The sequence below is a fragment of the Heptranchias perlo genome, chromosome 3 (assembly GCF_035084215.1).
Source record: "Heptranchias perlo isolate sHepPer1 chromosome 3, sHepPer1.hap1, whole genome shotgun sequence".
Lineage (NCBI taxonomy): Eukaryota > Metazoa > Chordata > Chondrichthyes > Hexanchiformes > Hexanchidae > Heptranchias > Heptranchias perlo.
In genome coordinates this window covers 74,446,691-74,465,289 of record NC_090327.1, presented here as the reverse complement: position 1 = coordinate 74,465,289, position 18,599 = coordinate 74,446,691, and the positions used below count along the sequence as shown (strand labels likewise).

At 41.8% G+C, this 18,599-nt stretch overlaps 1 protein-coding gene across 1 annotated transcript in view; it reads left to right on the top strand.

Annotated features, from left to right (window-relative positions):
* The window catches only part of cpa6 (carboxypeptidase A6), a 79,851-nt gene that overhangs the window by 24,838 nt on the left and 36,414 nt on the right, over positions 1–18,599 (top strand). The window contains exons 3-4 of the mRNA XM_067977132.1: positions 2,277–2,401; positions 15,893–16,004. Coding sequence (XP_067833233.1) covers positions 2,277–2,401; positions 15,893–16,004 — 237 coding nt within the window. The remainder of the gene's footprint in view (positions 1–2,276; positions 2,402–15,892; positions 16,005–18,599) is intronic.

Sequence of the window (18,599 nt, the reverse complement as noted above, 5' to 3'; positions counted from 1 at the left end):
TAATCTGTCAATGTCTGTTATACCTGTTTACTCACAGGAACAACCATAAGAGCATAGGCAATAGGTATTGCCCACTCCATTAATGTTAACTAACAAAATTATTACACCTTACTACACAATTAGCACGTACGATAACTCAAGAGCAAATTAAATCCCAGGTGAGTAATCTATCTCTTCTACCAGTAATGTCTGAAGTCGAATTCTGCATCACAGATGTTGAATGTTATAACCTTGGACATTTATACCAATGGAGAAATTCTCTATTCATTGTAATTGTGTTGAATAGCATATTGCATAAAGGGACTAACATTTTAACAATGCATTGTAGATCTGAATCCATCCCATTGATAATCTATTGGTCACACTGTTGCGTTTGGTATCTCCTGTAAGCACTGGCATTATCACCACTGACACCTGTCCTAGGGGGAGTGTTTGCTAGTGCTGTTGGGGAGGGTTTAAACTAATGTGGCAGGGGGATGGGAACCGATGCAGGAAGTCAGTGGGAAGTAAAGTGGTGACAGAAACAAAAGGCAGTAAGGGAGAGTGTACAAAACATGACCGGACAGATGGTCTGAGAAAGCAGGGCAAAGACCAAGGGAAGTCTAGATTAAACTGCATTTATTTCAATGCAAGAAGTCTGATGGGCAAGGCAGATGAACTCAGGGCATGGATGGGTACATGGGACTGGGATGTTATAGCTATTACTGAAACATGGCTAAGGGAGGGGCAGGACTGGCAGCTCAATGTTCCAGGGTACAGATGCTATAGGAAAGATAGAGCAGGAGGTAAGAGAGGAGGGGGAGTTGCGTTCTTGATTAGGGAGAACATCACGACAGTAGTGAGAGGGGATATATCCGAGGGTTCGCCCACTGAGTCCATATGGGTAGAACTGAAAAATAAGAAGGGAGAGATCACTTTGATAGGATTGTACTACAGACCCCCAAATAGTCAATGGGAAATTGAGGAGCAAATATGTAAGGAGATTACAGACAGCTGCAAGAAAAATAGGGTGGTAATAGTAGGGGACTTTAACTTTCCCAACATTGACTGGGACAGCCATAGCATTAGGGGCTTGGATGGAGAGAAATTTGTTGAGTGTATTCAGGAGGAATTTCTCATTCAGTATGTGGATGGCCCGACTAGAGAGGGGGCAAAACTTGACCTCCTCTTGGGAAATAAGGAAGGGCAGGTGACAGAAGTGTTAGTGAGGGAACAAAGAGATCTAGGAGTACAGGTTCAAAGCTCCTTGAAAGTGGAGTCACAGGTGGATAGGGTGGTGAAGAAGGCATTCAGCATGCTTGGTTTCATTGGTCAGAACATTGAATACAGGAGTTGGGATGTCTTGTTGAAGTTGTACAAGACATTGGTGAGGCCACACTTGGAATACTGTGTACAGTTCTGGTCACCCTATTATAGAAAGGATATTATTAAACTCGAAAGAGTGCAGAAAAAATTTACTAGGATGCTACCGGGACTTGATGGTTTGACTTATAGGGAGAGGTTGGATAGACTGAGACTTTTTTCCCTGGAGAGTAGGAGGTTTAGGGGTGATCTTATAGAAGTCTATAAAATAATGAGGGGCATAGATAAGGTCGATAGTCAAAATCTTTTCCCAAAGGTAGGGGAGTCTATAACGAGGGGGCATAGATTTAAGGTGAGAGGGGAGAGATACAAAAGGTGTCCAGAGGGGCAATTTTTTCACTGAAAGGGTGGTGAGTGTCTGGAACGAGCTGCCAGAGGCAGTAGTTGAGGCGGGTACAATTTTGTCTTTTAAAAAGCATTTGGACAGTTACATGGGTAAGATGGGTATAGAGGGATATGGGCCAAGTGCAGGCAATTGGGACTAGCTTAGTGGTATAAACTGGGCGACATGGACATGTTGAGCCGAAGGGCCTGTATCCATGTTGTAAACTTCTATGATTCTATGATTTAAATTAAAGTAGTTTTTTAAAAGCTAACAGGAAGAAATGAAAGAAGACTGACTGAGCAGGGAATATGAATAGTGATTGCTTTGCATTCAGCAATCTGAGAGAGGCCGCAGGTGTCAAAAGGATGGATAATGGACTGTTGAAGTGGATGGTTATTTTTCCAATGGAAGTGATTGAGGTGAATTGTCAGGTTATTTTAGGAGATGCTCACTTCATGCATTTTAAGCATCACTAAATCTTAATAGATTGCAATCCATAAATACATTACAAGTACTGTTATATGAGAAAATATCATTTTGTAACTGGAACAGAAATGCCTAGAAATTACAGATTGTTTTCTGCCTACAGGTCGATTTATGGCAGCCCAGCAGTATCCCTTCTATTAAGCTTGGTGTTGTTGTGGATATACATGTACCCAGGAGCAGTTCTCAACAATTCTTTCTGTCACTTCTGCAAACTGGAATTGAGTTTAAGTAAGTTTATAATTTATTTTTTAAACCTACATATTCTAGTCTAAATATATGTTAGCAATGTTGTAATAAATACTAACATTTTAACAGTGCATTGTAGATCTGAATCCATCCCATTAATAATCTATTGGTCACACTGTTGGGTTCGGTATCTCCTGATATCTCCGGTATCTCATTATCACCACTGACAATTTAAATTAAAGTAGTTTTTAAAAAGCTAGCAGGAAGACATGAAAGGAGACTGACAGAGCAGGGAATATGAGTAGTGATTGGTATGGACTGTGGTACATTTTCCCTCCTTGTTCTCCTCGACCTCTCTGCAGCCTTTAACATAGTCAACCAAACCATTCTCCTCCAATGTCTCTATTAAAAACTAACATATTCTGCAAGTCAAATCTATTAACATGCAAGGGCTGGCAAAGTAACTTATTCTGTACTTCCCACCTTTAGGGATTTCTACATCACACATCATACCTTGATCAAGGTGGGCAGGCCAACTTGCTCTCATGCTTGTACCAATGTGGCTCTGTAACCAGCCACTAGAAGATGGATCAAATGGCCTGGTTAGACTCTCCTTCAAATTGCCCTCACTTTCCCATGGAACAGGTGGCTAGTCTTGGCTTAACCCCATTCCCACTAAACTACTGACCACCCAACTGCCCTCCCTGGTCACTATGCTAGCTGACATTGTAAATGGTTCCTCCTCCTCAGGTACTTGTCCACCTTCCTTTCAAAACTGCTATCATCAACCTGCCTTCAAAAAAAAATCCCACACTCAACCCTTTCTGTCCTTGCAAACTACTGCCCCATCTGCAACTTCCCTTTCCTTTCCAAAGTCTTTGAATGTATTGTCGCCTCCCAAATCCGTGCAACTCCATATTTAAATCTTTCCAATCAGATTTCTCCACTGCCATAGCACTGAAATGGCTCTAATTAAAGTCACAAGTGAGATCCTTTGTGACTGTGGTACATTTTACCTCCTTGTTCTCCTCGACCTCTCTGCAGCCTTTAACACAGTCGACCACACCATTCTCCTCCAGTGGCTCTCCTCTGTTGTCCAGCTTAATGGAACTGCCCTTCTTGATCCCACTCTTCCCTATCTAATCCTAGCCAAAGATTTGGGTCACCCTTTCTAAGATCTTCTTCTTTGGCTTGGTCTCCATTTTTGTCTGATTACACCTCTGTGAAATGCCTTGTGACTATTTTCTCTGTTAAACGTGTATAACAGAGTGAGAGAGTTGTATCTGAGATTGGGATCCCACTTTAAGAGGTTGTTGACCTTAATTGCCTTTAACGATTCCCAGGCTGGGAGGATGAAAGGCTGGGGAAACGGTTCCCTTTGAAAGGGGGAGTTTTGGACGCATGCACATGTGACTGCCTGGTGCATTGTTGTAAGTGAAGACCCATCGGGGTTGAATAAACTATGCTGGTCTGGATACCATAGTCTGTGTGTCCAAGTGACCACTGGGCCCTGGGCCTGCATCAGCTTGTTTCATAAATGCAAATTGTTGTTGTTTTGTTGTAGTATCTGAAGTTGTTGTTTCTGCTATTTTAATGGTGGCATTAGCTGATTTATGTTAAGCCTTCACTGATGTTGCAGAGAGGAATTTCAGATGAATATGGAAAGAGTTCAAACCCAAGTATTCCACAGTATAACTTCTGTTATTTTTTATATTAAAAATGTTATAATTTGCTGAAGCTTGCGTAGATGGTAAACTAGGAGATTAAAGAACAATGCCTGGATTTAGCCCAGCAACACCACCCATTATTGAGCAATTTCATGGTTAAAAAAATGGAAAATGGGCAGTAAAATGTAACTCGGCAACCCCACCTCAAAATAAGCCTATTAGAATTTTGCTTCCAGGAACCTGCCAGTGACCTTGGCTGCTCACCCTAAACTCACCCCACTGCATTCAGTGGACTATAAATGTGACATTGGGAAGGCCAGTATGATGTTCCAGTAGTGGTAGAGCAGAGTGAAGGCCATAGTTTTTGAGCTAATTTTTATCAGCTTATTGAGAGACACTGGAAAGAAAATGCTGTAACTCTTGAGTATATCATTCAAAATCACCATGTTGTACAACAACAACTTCAGCCATAGCCAATATTCTCACATACACAAGCTAAATATGTTCATTTAAAATTTAGAAAAAAACAAAAGTATCATTTTCCTCTGCTTCATATACAAAATCTTGCATGCTGACCCAATACTTCAATAATGTGACACCAATTTGATTGATTACTTAAAATTCCAATTCCCTTTTTGAATGCAGAAGTCACATATGGGACACAAACCTGACACTGAGAGCCACTCAAAATAATAAATTTTTAAAAGAAGGAAATAAGAGGGATAAAGATTGAGTATGAGAATAGACTGGCGGCCAAACATAAAAGGGAATCCAAAAGTCGTCTATAGGCACGTAAACAGTTAGTAAGAGGAAGGGTGGGGCCGATCAGGGACCAATAAGATCTACTCATGGAGGCAGAGGGTATGGCTGAGGTACTAAATGAGTACTTTGCATCTGTCTTTACTAAGGAAGAAGATGCTGCTAGAGTCTCAGTAAAGGAAGATGTCGTTGAGATACTGGTTGGGCTGAAAATTGATAGAGGAGCAGCTAGAAAGGCTAGCTGTGCTTAAAGTAGATAAGTCACCCGGTTCGGATGGGATGCATCCTAGGTTGCTGAGGGAAGTAAGGGTGGAAATTGCAGAGGTACTGGCCATAATCTTCCAAACATCCTTAGATATGGGGGTGGAGCCAGAGGACTGGAGAATTGCAAATGTTACACCCTTGCTCAAAAAAGAGTGTAAGGATAAACCCAGCAACTATAGGCCAATCAGTTTAACCTCGGTGCTGGGGAAACTTTTAGAAACGATAATCCGGGTCAGAATTAGCAGTCACTTGGACAAGTGTGGATTGATTAGGGAAAGCCAGCATAGATTTGTTAAAGGCAAATGGTGTTTAACTAACTTGATAGTTTTTTGATGAGGTAACAGAGAGGGTTGATGAGGGCAATGTGGTATATGGACTTTCAAAAGGCGTTTGATAAAGTGCCGCATAATATGCTTGTCATCAAGATTGAAGCCCGTGGAATAAAGGGGGCAGTAGCAGCATGGATACAAAATTGGCTAATTAACAGGAAGCAGAGAGTAGTGGTGAACGTTTGTTTTTCGGACTGGAGGGAAGTGTATAGTGATGTTCCCCAGGGGTCGGTGCTGGGACCACTGCTTTTCTTGATATATATTAATGATTTGGACTTGGACTTGGGTGTACAGGGCACAATTTCCAAATTTGCAGATGACACAAAACTGGGAAGTGAACAGTGAGGAGGATAGTGATAGACTTTGAGGATATAGACAGGCTGGTGGCATAGGCGGACCCATGGCAAATGAAATTTAACGCAGAAAAATGCGAGGTGATACATTTTGGTAGGAAGAACGAGGAGAGGCAATATAAACCAGAGGGCACAATTCCAAAAGGGTTACAGGAACAGAGAGATCTGGGGGTAGATGTGCACAAATTGTTGAAGGTGGCAGGGCAGGTTGAGAAAGCAGTTAAGAAGGTATATGGGATCCTGGGCTTTATAAAAGAGGCAGAGTTCAAAAGCAAGGAAGTCATGATGGATCTTTATAAAACACTGGTTCGGCCACAAATGGAGTATTGTGTCCAGTTCTGGGCACCGCACTGTTTGAAAGATGTGAAGGCCTTAGAGAGGGCGCAGAAAAGATTTATTGGAATGATTCCAGAGATGAGGGACTTTAGTTACGTGATAGACTGGAGAAGCTGGGGTTGTTCTCCTTGGAACAGAGAAGATTGAGAGGAGATTTGATAGAGGTATTTAAAATCATGAAGGGTCTAAACAGAATAGATAGAGAGAAACTGTTCCCATTGGCAGAAGGGTCAAGAACCAGAGGACATAGATTTAAGGTGATTGGCAAAAGAACCAAAGGTGACATGAGGAAAAACTTTTTACACAGCAAGTGGTTAGGATCGGGAATGCACTGCCCAAGGGGGTGGTGGAGGCAGATTCAATCATGGCCTTCAAAAGGGAACTGGATAAGTACTTGAAAGGAAAAAAAATTGTAGGGCTATGGGGATAAGGCAGGGGAGTGAGACTAGCTGGATTGCTCTTGCATGGAGCATTTCTGTGATTCTGTGATTCACAAAACAATATAACTGCAGGCTGCACTTCTCTTGACCTTGAATAAATTGAATGCAAAATGTGGCCACTGTTGGCCCAGTGAGGAATAATACCTTTGATGATTATTGCAATTGAGAACCAGATAAAGTACCGACTTGTTGCCAACCGTTCACATTTTGCATCAAAAGCCAGGTTTTTTAATCCCTTGTTCACGCTGTCCATGGGGTACTGGGAAATCTGCTCTACTCCAGCCTGCATGCAGACTCTGCTTGTATGCTCTGATCTAAGCTGCGCTCCTCTTATGCTGTCTTCCGACGTTACATGGAGTTGCTCTGATTTGAGTCACTTGGATCCCATGCTGTCCTCTGGTGAAAACTATCCTACTTTCACCTCGGGTGGCTCAGGTGGAAGAAGAGGCAGCAGCAGAAGTAACGTTACGAGCCTCTTTTAGTTAGGTTCAGTATCTGCATTTTTTTTTATTTCGTACATTTCAAAGCACTATGGAGTTGAAAGGATTAAGTTATTTTAATGGTGTGTTCATTGAAACTTCCCAGTTAAAAACAAAAGTGATGCAATAGTTTCAAGATGAACTTAAAAAATCATAACTTCACCGTAAGTTAATGCAGTTGATTATATTTATCTGGGAACGTTGCGCTCTTATTACAAAATCTTAATGTTGCTGTTATATTGAGGACTGTTCTTTTTCATAACTTTCAAAATATTTTAATTTTGTAAATTTTAATTTGATGCAAAATACAGCTGTGAAACGAGAGTGCATTAGCAACAATTTTGGATACAGGAACACATTTGTTTTGCAGTACAAAATATGGGTTTGTTTAAATTGTGCCGAATGGTGTAGGAAATGTTAGTGATTGTAGATATAGCACGTTTTTGACATTTCTCTCTATCGGTAATATGCATTTGATTTGAAATGACATCTGGATGTTGGGGTTTGCAAATAGATCTGTGGGGGATAAAAGTCTCAGGAAGGGGTGCCTTCACACTGTAATGAACTGAGACCATACAGAGAAATTGTGAGGCTGTACAAAAAGCAAAAGGAAACAAGGATTGAAATTGGGGTCATTTAGCATTGAAAATAAAAGTTGCAGTTTTATTTCAAAGATGAAAGCTTAGTGAATGTGGCCTTCAGTAAAATGTTAATAACCCTGTATATTAAGTTTCCTGAGTTATTTGATTCCAAATATTGTCAAATCATGGATTAACTTAATGGTTAGAGAATATAATTTGTTCAATGGCATTTTTCTCTATAACATGCAGCACATTTTATTTTGTTTGTTAATTTGTTTTACCTCAGACATATCTATTTTGGAATGTACTAATTTACCTAATTTTAACAAGTTGAAGTCACATGGCATGGCTCGTGGATTGAAAAAAATGGGACCATGCATACACGTGCGTGGAAGCTGGTAACGATGCATGATTGGGCAGAGTTTCAACAGGACAAAAGAAAATCTGAAATTCATATGGAAAAGAGAAAGCACAGCACAAGAAATGAATCACAATACATTTCAAAATGCACCAAAAAAAATGTCAACAAACAACATTTTCTGGGGGAGCATGCCCCCAAACTCTAGAAAATAAATTTTGGACCATTTGAGCTGACTTGCCCCTTCAAAAAAAAATTTAAATCCATCGTTGCAAAAATTACACTTTGTGTGAGATTTTTTTCCATATAATACTACTGATGGAATATTGGGTATAGTTGAAGCTTAAATCATGAGATGTTCATGTCCCACTGCACATCCATTGTAAGTAATACTTTTTGTATATCATACATGAGGTCATTGGATTCAGTTTTAACAGAAGAAATAAACTGAACGTGATTCCAAAACACCAATAAAATTCCTGAAATCCAATGTAATAAAGAGGTATTTAACTTATATGGTTGTCTTGAACCAGTGGTCTTGGTCATTAGCCTTTATTCGGTGTTATTTTTCAATTGTACATTTTTTTGGGGGGGCCATGTCAGCATTTTTGTAGCTATTTAGTTTTTCGAAGTTTCTCTTACCTTGATCACCTCGTGAGATCATTAAACCTTTTTGCCACTGTGTGTCCGTATGCAGGATGGTGGAGGGACATGGACTGTCAGCCATTTCCTCCATAATTCCTCCTCTACAGCTTTTTGTCCTTAGCCTATACAAGGCGCTCCCTCCTTTTCCTTATTTCATCCAGTAATATATCCACAGAAGAATCCAAGAACCTGGGAGCTCTCATCAGCTGCTTTCTCCTCCTGAGCTCCTGCTTCTACTATTCCTGAAGTGTTCCTGCTGCTGCTGTGATGATGACTTTATCAAGCCACCTTCTTTAAGCAGCTGCAGCATTTTATACACTGTGGCTCTTAATTTGCACAAGCCTGTCCAGTACAATCCCAGTGGAAGACCATCAATAGTGCTAGAATCATAGAAAGTAAGAAAGATAGTTAGATCCCAAAAGGACGCTATTTGGCCCATCATGTCCGTGCCGGCTGAAAAAGAGCTATCCAGCTTAATCCCACTTTCCAGCACTAGGTCTGTAGCCCTGTAGGTTACGGCATTTCAAGTGCACATCCAAGTACTTTTTAAATGAGTTGAAGGTTTCTGCCTCTACCACCCTTTCAGGTAGTGAGTTCCAGATCCCCACAGCCTCTGGGTGAAAAAATTTCTCCTTGGCTTCTCTCTAATCCTTCTACCAATCACTTTAAATCTATGCCCCCTGGTCACTGACCCCTCGTGCTGTGGAAGGGCCGGGAATTAGACCGGGACCGGAGGCACCAGGTCTCAGCCTGCACAGCCAATATTCAAAGGAACCCTTGCCTCAAACAAGGTCACCCACATCGGAGGGGACTTCCGGGCCAGTTATTTCCTCATCCCTGGCCTGGGAACTGCCAGGCTACCAGGAAGCTGGGTTAAAAGAGATATATCAGTCTGCTGGCTGGCAGGAGTTAGACAAACCTGATGTCCAGCCCCGTGTTTTGGATTGGACCCCTAAAGAGAAAATGATGAGGACAGAAATCAGCCCACTTTACATGGAGGCCAGTAGGCCCCAATCAGAGTGTTTCTGGGCCTGGGTCACTTTGTAGTGGCAGTCCTCCATCGCTATTTCCTCCCCCAAATCTCCCAACATGGCCACCAAGATGCACCTGCCATAAATATTTAAATTGGGGAACTTCCCTCTGACCCTGCATACTCGGGTGGGGTCAGTGGCAGAGGTTCCTGGCAGGTGCTTTTCAGCACTTTTGGTGGATCATGGATCTGCAGGTATTCACCCCTGCACAGCATTTCGTTCCCTCCCAACAGTGGTACCCATTCAGGAACAGAGGATATTGTTCCAAACCAATCCTGCTTAAGAAATTAGATTCACTCTAGGAAGATGGGGAGGGCTTCCAACCGTATCGTGGGCGGTGGAAGTCCTGCCAGCTGCGTTCCTGGCAATCGGAGTGAAATCCAGTCCCATGCATTCTAAATTTCCATGATATTTTATTCCTCTATTAGATAATGTCCCATCGTAGAGTACCATATTTAAGGTTCAGTTCCTTTTACTGGAAAAAATCAGCATTTTGAGGCATATATTAGAATTACTCAAAGTTTGCTATTGATTCAGTGTTAATGGAGGAATTTTGAGCTGTAATTATGGTAATGGTTCAACTGGAATTAATTTGTGTTTTTTTTCTGTGTACTAAGAGTAATTTTTTTGTACATACGAGTACCAAATGAACAAAATTGATTCATCTGTTTAAATGAATTTGTTGTATGGAGAGTAGGACGACAGAGAATGCAGCAAAGAGAGAGGATTATTTTTCTTCATTCTTGGTGACACTGGCAAGGCACTATTTATTGTCCACCTCCAGTTATCCTCGGGGCATTAATAGTTAACCACATAGAGTGGGAATATGGTGTTGAGATAGAGGATCAGCCATGATCATATTGAATGACGGAGCAGGCGTGAAGGGCCAAATGACCTACTCCTGCTCCTATTTTCTACATTTCTATGTGGGACTTGAGTCTCGCGTAAGCTGGACTAGGTAGTGGCAGCCAGGTCCCTTTCCCAAACGTCAGAGCGCACCAATTGGGTTTTCATGACCATCCAGCAGCTCTAAGTCATTATTGCAGATTGATTGAATTCAGTTTCACAATTTGTAATGGTGGATTTGAACTCATGACCTCTGGGTTGTTAGTACCATAACAACTAGATTACCATACCTAGTTGAGAAAGTAAGTCTGAAGTAATGTGTGAGATGGGGAAAATGTAGTTAGTGAAGGGAGAGAAGAAAGGCTGAAAAGGGAGACAATGTGAGCATAGAAAATAACAGACAGGAAAAGACCGACTGGTCCATCCAGCCTGTCCCACATAGTTGTGATGCCTTATACACTCCCCACTCACCCGGAGCTATGTAATCTCCTGGGAGAAAAACAGATTAAAAACCAAGACCAATTAGGGAAAACGAACAGGAAAATTCCTCTCCTTAGGCATTTGAAAACTAAACCAGGAGATCACATTGGCCCTGATTAATGTTACAGGAAGAAAAGTGTGAAGAGCAAGCGAAAGTGAAAATAGCTGAGAATGACTGTATGGCAAGAGGGGGGATACAAATACTGCAGCCTGGACAGCTTTTCCTTTCTAGTATTTGCAAGCTCCATTTGTATTAAGTATTTGTTCAATTCTATATATTACGAACTAAATTTATAGACTTGTTGTTTACCACTGAAGGTGTTAGTAATGTCACCCACTTAAGCTTTGGCAATGTAATTTCCAAAGGGTTAAACAATAAACATTCTTATTCTATTTTAGTCACTATTTGTTATCTATCGGTATTTGCCATTTATCAGAAAATACATCAAATTTCAAACATTGTTTATCTGAACCAGGTGCTGTGGTGCACATATTTAAGATGCAAATTTAGTGTCACAGCAGATGATTTAGACTTTCTGTTGCTAGACTGTTATATTTCTGATGGATTACCATCTGTCACTTGCCTTGAATCTTGTCTGTAATAAATTTTGCTTGCGAGCTGATTTTATCTGCTACAAATGACTACATGCAAAAGATAACACTGTATAAAGTAACCATTCATTGCAAAATCAATTCATTCTTCACATGCAATACAAAAGATCAGATTTCTAGCCCTGAAAGACAACTCAGTTTGGTTGTACATGCCAAAAGAATGCCTGTTATTGTAAGGTGATATCAGTTTGAAAGAACAGTATTAAATTGTCACTGACATTTCCAGCAGGACTAGTTAAGTGTATACCGTTTTAGATTCAATGTAGTTAGGACTCTAAAAATTGAAGAATTTGATTGAAATTTAATAATTGGCCAATATTGGACATTGTGCAAATGCCACCTACTGGATTTTCGAAAGCAATCAAAAAGGTTTTAATTTGATTTGTAGTATAAACACCAATTTTAACCTAGCCCACCCGGCAGTAAAGAGTCGGGTTTGGGTCGGACTCTCTTATTATACCCACCTGATATTACTCTCCATTAATCCCAACCTGCCTCGTTCCCATGGGGCAGCTTAGGTTAAAATTGGAGCTGTAGTGAATTAAAGGAGTGAGCCTTGACTCTGAGTGAGAAAGCAATGGGTTCGAGCCCCACTCTGGACAGTCCTGGCGAGCGGAGACGAAAGTTCCAATCTATGCCTACTGAGTTGACTTCCAGCCAGGTATTTCATAGAATCATAGAAGGCCCACCATGTCTGTGCCGGCTCTTTGGAAGAGCTACCCAATTCGTCCCACTCCCCTGGTTTTTCCCCATAGCCCTGCAAATTTCTCCTTCTGAAGTATGTATCCAATTCCCTTTTAAAAGTTACTGTTGAATCTGCTTCCACCACCCTTTCAGGCAGTGAATTCCAGATTGTAACAACTCGCTGCGTTCATTTTTTTTAAAAAAAGGTCTCCTCATCCACCCTCTGGTTCTTTTGCCAATTATCTTAAATCTGTGTCCTCTGATTACTGACCCTCCTGCCAGTGGAAACAGATTCTGCCTATCTACTGTTATCAAAATACCTCATAATTTTGAACATCTCTATTAAATCTCCCCTTAACCTTCTCTGCTCTAAGGAGAACAATCCCAGCTTTTCTAATCTCTCCACTGAAGTGTAAAGGTATTCCTAGCATTGCAATTGTTTCTTAATAGGGGTCCTTCTAGGAATTCCACTCCATGAGAAGGAGGAAGAGCAGAACGAAGGAGTAAACAGAGCTTCAGCTGGAGGGAGAGCAGATAGAAGGAGGTATGCTCAGAAAAGCAGGTGCCCTGTCAGCTCCAGTTTGTGAATGAGACAAGAAGGCCAGAAGGAACTTGGGAGAAAATAAAGCAACTCCGTACCCTCCATTCCAAGCCCATTGGGATATACTGTTTCTCACAGGAACATTCAAGAAATGTGGTGTTGAGTAAACTCTTTATCAATTCATTTACTTTTCAGTGACAATTATTGTAGTTCTGTGGATGTGTTCATCACGTTGCCTACTTAAAGAGAAGCACTATGGGGGTGAAATTCCTAGTTAATATTTTTTGTGGGAAAAGTTTGAAATCCTGTTTTGTACTCACTCCAATCTTTTTACCAAATTTAAAAGGGCAGGTTTAGCCTCTTTACTACTCAGAAAGACATGAAGATTCTTTGCCTTAGACTCATTGAGAAGAAGACAATTAGAAAGTAAAAAAGCGTGTAGATGTTCATCGTAACACAGTAAACGAATCGCAAATATAACTGCAGATGAGGGAAGCTATTTAGTCCATCTAGCGTATTCATCCATAGAAACCCACAATCTTCCATGAAAACACTTAATTGTTTCTTAAATGATTCCACTGCCCTACCGGAAAAAATCATTGCTGGTATTAATCACATTTTGCAAGCAGAAGTGCTCCTGATACCAGTCTTGAATTTGCCTTTTACTATTTTGTACGTATGTCCTCTTTCTTATAGCGGTGGTTTACCCTGAAAAAATGCTTCAGATTAACCTTTTCTATTTCACTTAGTATGTTATATGCCTCTATAATGTCCCCTCTCATTCACCTGCTCTTTAAGACTAGAGTTTGAGTTTTCTAACCTTTTCTCATAACCTAATCCTCTGATATGAAGGATCAACCTCACGGTCCTTCTTTGCATCAAGATTCTCCAGGGTTTGGATATTCCTCTTATGTCGTAGTGACCAGAACTGAATGTATTTCTGAAGGTACATCCTGAATAGAGCACTATACAGCTTCAGCATAATAGTCCATAAAAACTGAAAAGGATGATGTTCCAAATGTAGAAATTTTGTTCAATTGATAGGAGCCTTATTCTGCATTTAAATTAGAGAACTATTTCAGAAAGCAGCTGCACTCCTGATGCTGTCGAAGTTGCCCCATTTACATGACAAGACAGTTTTTACAGCAGCTGGAACCACTTTAAAGCAAACTGCTCCATAAATAGCAACTCTTTCACTGGGGTGGACCATCCCCAAAGGCTTTAACACACAGCCTACCTGTAGTTTTGTTAATTGGCTTCTTTTGCCTCTGGCAGCAGCATTTACATTGGTGTCTGCAGAACCATTGCTCAACTAATCTTTTCAATGCAGGTACCCTCTCCAAAATAGATGATTCAATGTGGGAGGTAGAGGAAAATAGTCAAAATAAAGTATTTTAAAGGTGACTTTATATTATACAAGACCCATGCTGATGTTGCTGGCCTTAGTCTGTCCCGGCAGTTTTGCATTTGACTTGTAGCCAGTTGCACAAAACCAACTCTCAGTAAGCCAACTGGTACAATATAAAAGCACCCTCTCTTTATTTTAAAAAAGAGGTTACATTAGTTGGTAAATGGCATATTAGTTAGAAATAAAATAAAAGTAGTTCAAATAATAAAAATAGGAGGAAGAGAATGAGAAGAAGGAATTGGTGAGTCAATGCAAAAATAAGTATTTAAAAATTAGGTATAGTTATTTGAAAAAAAAATGAAATAAAGCTATTTCTGGCATCTGAATAGTTTATTATTGTAATATTAGTTTTGCTTCATCATAACTGTGTCACAAAATGGCTACCTCAGAGAAACTTGAACTCCCTGGAGCTGGCAGCAGTCTAGAGGTTATAGGCAACTTTTGGCAACAATCATGTCCAGCACTCCATCCATACTTGGAAATGGAAAAAGGCTGTACACAATGAAATGGGCTGTGGTAATCCTTACTCTTCCCCCTCATTATGCTGTCAGAACAGTAACAAATGGATTTATTTTGAAAAGAATTGTGACTTAAAAAGAAATAATTGCAAGTGATTATGAGATAATGATAATTGAGCTTTACTGGATCACATTTGCTGAAACAGTTGTCAAAATGACTGTGTACAGCCATTGAGTAACAAGTGAACAATGCAGATATTGAAAATCTGTAATACCAATGAATTTGTATTCCTCTCCATGTCTGGCATATTGATTGTTAGGAGAATCACTTCTCTGTAGCGATTTCTTTGATTTTTGTTGCATCTTCAAAAAGTATCCTGGCCAGGATTCTCCTCTTTCGGCAGAGTTCCGGGAAGGTAGGACTTCTGCTTGTCCATCCAAATCCATCCTAACCTGAGGATATTTCCCCAGGTCGAGCGTCGCCAGAGATGCATAGTGGGATTGCCGAGAGGGAGCCTGTCAGTGGAAAGAGGAAAATCTCTATGGTGCTGCAATGGTGATGCTGCTGCAGCACCAGAAGAGCCAGCATGAGACTTTAAAGGGACAAACATACCCAAAGATCAGAATGCATGCCCTACTGACGGCCTTGGCTGAGACTGGGGCTTTCAGCAGGTAAGTGATGGTCAGACTGAAGGGAGAAGAGGTCACTACAAGGCCCTCTCACTTAATGGGAGACTTCAGGGCTATCACCGTTGCTACTGGGACTTAATGCTACCTTCCCCATGGTGGTCCTGGAAACACAGAGAAACAGCATTAACACAGGCCTCCAAATGGATGTAATTGAGTCCCTCTGAGAAGGGGGGCAGGGGAACAGAGCAGTGGTCCAGGTCAGGCATGTGGCTTGGACCCCCAAACACTGGTACGACTTTAATTTAAAAAAAATCTTGATCAGCCCATGTACTCATGGGGCTAAAGGCATCATGGCTGGCTTCTGGGGGTAGGGAGCCTGGGCAACCCTCCCCCATTGGTGGGCAGATGCCAAATTTTCTGGCTGCATGGTGCAGGTGAGTGGAGAGATACACAGGTGCCAACCTTTCCCATTCAAATTAGGGACCTTCCCACTGACCCACAAACTCCATCGGGATCAGCGCTGGGGGACACCAACAGGCACAATCCTGGTGTAACTGTCGGGATTGTATCCTGAGGATTTTTGGAGGCAGTTTGTTTAAGTGCAAGTACTTACCGTCTACGTTTTTTTTTAGGATCCTTGTTTCTGATCTTCAGGGACAAATAGAAAAGCAAAGTGGTTCTAGTCCTCGCTTCCGCCGGTCAAATCCTCTCTACAGCTATGAAGTCTATCATTCTTTAGGAGAGGTATGTAGAATTCTAAAAAGTGGCTGTGTGTGTCATTTATATAAAAGAAATATACCATGAAATCCCTCAGTCATGCTGGGATTGTATTTCACGTGCTGCAGGTTGATAAATTCAGGCTAAAGTCACAAAAAGTCTTGAATATAATTTTTAAGAAATGCATCAAAAAAATTAGACAATTAGGAAAGAAATAGACCAGATTCATTTGCAAAATTTTCAGATTGTGAGAAAGAGCATAGCAATCTGTGAAATAGCTGATCTCTGTCAGGGCAACTTTGGGACTCCACAATTGATCTCTGCATTTCAGGAATAAATAGGAGAGAACTGTTGCAAGATCCCCCTTTTAATCGCTAACCAGTGACCTCCCACTAGAAGTGTACAAGTCTACTTGCAGGTGAGGATGTTGATTTCTAACATCAGTGGAAGTGTACCTCACCATTGCCTCCAGAAAAGGAAGAAAGGTCAATGGTCACCAATATTTTAATATGTAACATGAATAAAGATGGCAGGCAGCTAAAATTGTACAATTGCTTGGCATTTGCTTCACATTGGGTCAGCTTGGCTCAGTTGGTAGCATTCTCATCTCTGGGTCAGAAGATTATCAGTTTGAGCTCATAGCCAGGATGAATTCATAATCTAGGCTGTCACATCAGTGCAGTACTGAAGGAGTGCTGCATTCCTGGAGGTGCTGACCTTCAGATGTAATGTTAAACCAGTATTGCACCAGCCTGTTCCGTCGGCTCAGGTGGGCATTAAAGATGCCATGGCAGAAATTTCAAGACCATTGAATTATCCTGATGCCTTGGCCAGTATTCACCCATCAATCAAATTAACTAACGTGAGCTGACATTTTGGCTGAAAACTTAGGCCCCGATATTTGCAGGGAGGGAGCAGGGGCGACTGTCAGTGGGTGGGAAATATGGAAAAGGTGGAGGTCTTGCTGAATTTAACGGCAGGACCTCATTTGAATTTTCTTTCTCCATTTCCCACCCAGCCAGTTTGAGAGGTTGGCTGGCTGCCCCGCAGGAAGGCCTGCTGTACAAGGCCGGAGCTGAGGACCGGAGAGGAGGGAGGAAGAGATCGCAGGAAGAGCGTGGAGAGATTGTTTGAGGAGTGGGGGAGGGGTGTCGGCCTTCTGATCGAGGGGGAGGAAGGCAGCTCGCGACATGTTAGCTTGGGAGACCTGGGCTACTCCTGGCCTAGAAGCAATGCTGGAAAGCTGGATCCAGCAGTTCTTGCCTCCCTTTAGCTTCTGGGTTTCCTGAGCTCCAGGAAACCCGGCTCACATCTGTTAAATTCAAATGGCTGCTAAAATCTAAGGCACGCAGTCTCATCAACACATTCTAATTACTGAACCGCTCCCCAACCCACCCTGATTAAATCGAAAGTAGGAACGTTTGCGCGAGTTGGGTTTGGGTTTCCCATTTTTAAGAATTTAACCCCCTCTCACCCGTCCTGGGGGTTAAAATTCCTCCCTTAGAATCGCACAATGTTATCCAACATCTCGTAAAATTTTATTAGATATACAACAACTTGCATTTAACATAGTAAAACGTCCCAAGGCGCTTCACAGGAGCGTTTTCAAACAAAATTTGACACTGAGGAGATATTAGGGCAGGTGACCAAAAGCTTGGTCAAAGAGGTAGGTTTTAAGAAGCATCTTAAAGGAGGAAAGAGGTTTAAGGAGGAATTCCAGAACTTAGGGCCGAGGCAACTGAAGGCACGGCCGCCAATGGTGGAGCTATTAAAATTAGGAATGCACAAGAGCTAAGAATTGGAGGAGCACACAGATCTCGGAGGGTTGTAGTGCTGGAGGAGGTTAGAGATGGGGAGGGGCAAGGCAATGGAGGGATTTGAAAACAAGGATGAGAATTTTAAAATCGAGGCATTCCTGGAGCGGGAACCAGTGTAGGTCAACAAGCACAGGGGTGATGGGTGAACATGACTTGGTGCGAGTTGGGATAGGGGCAGCAGAATTTTTGGATGAGCTCAAGTTTATGGACGGTGGAAGATGGGAGGCCGGCCAGTAGAGCATTGAAATAGTCAAGTCTAGAGCTAACAAAGGCATGGATGAGGGTTTTAGCAGCAGATGAGCTGAGGCAAGGGTGGAGACGGGTGATGTTATGGAGGTGGAAGTAGGCGGTCTTAGTGATGGAGCGGTTATATGGTTAGAAGCTCATCTCAGGATGGAGTCGGTGGCTAGGGAACAGAATTTGTGGCCGGAACTGAAGACAATGGCTATTGTCTTCCCAGTATTTAGTTGGAGGAAATTTTTGCTCTATCTAGTACTGGATGTCAGACGAGCAGCATGACAAATCGGACAGTGGAGGGGTCGAGAGAGGTGGTGGTGAGGTACAGTGGACCTGACTTTGTGTTTTCAGATGATGTCACTGAAGGGCAGCATATAGATGAAAAATAGGAGAGGGCCAAGGATAAATCCTTGCGGGACTCCAGAGGTAATGGTGTGGGAGTGGGAAGAGAAGCCATTGCAACTGATTCTCTGGCTACGACTGGATAGATGAGAATGAAACCAAGTAAGTGCAGGCCCACCCAGGTGGACGATGAAGGAGAGACGTTGGAGGAGGATGGTGTGGCCAA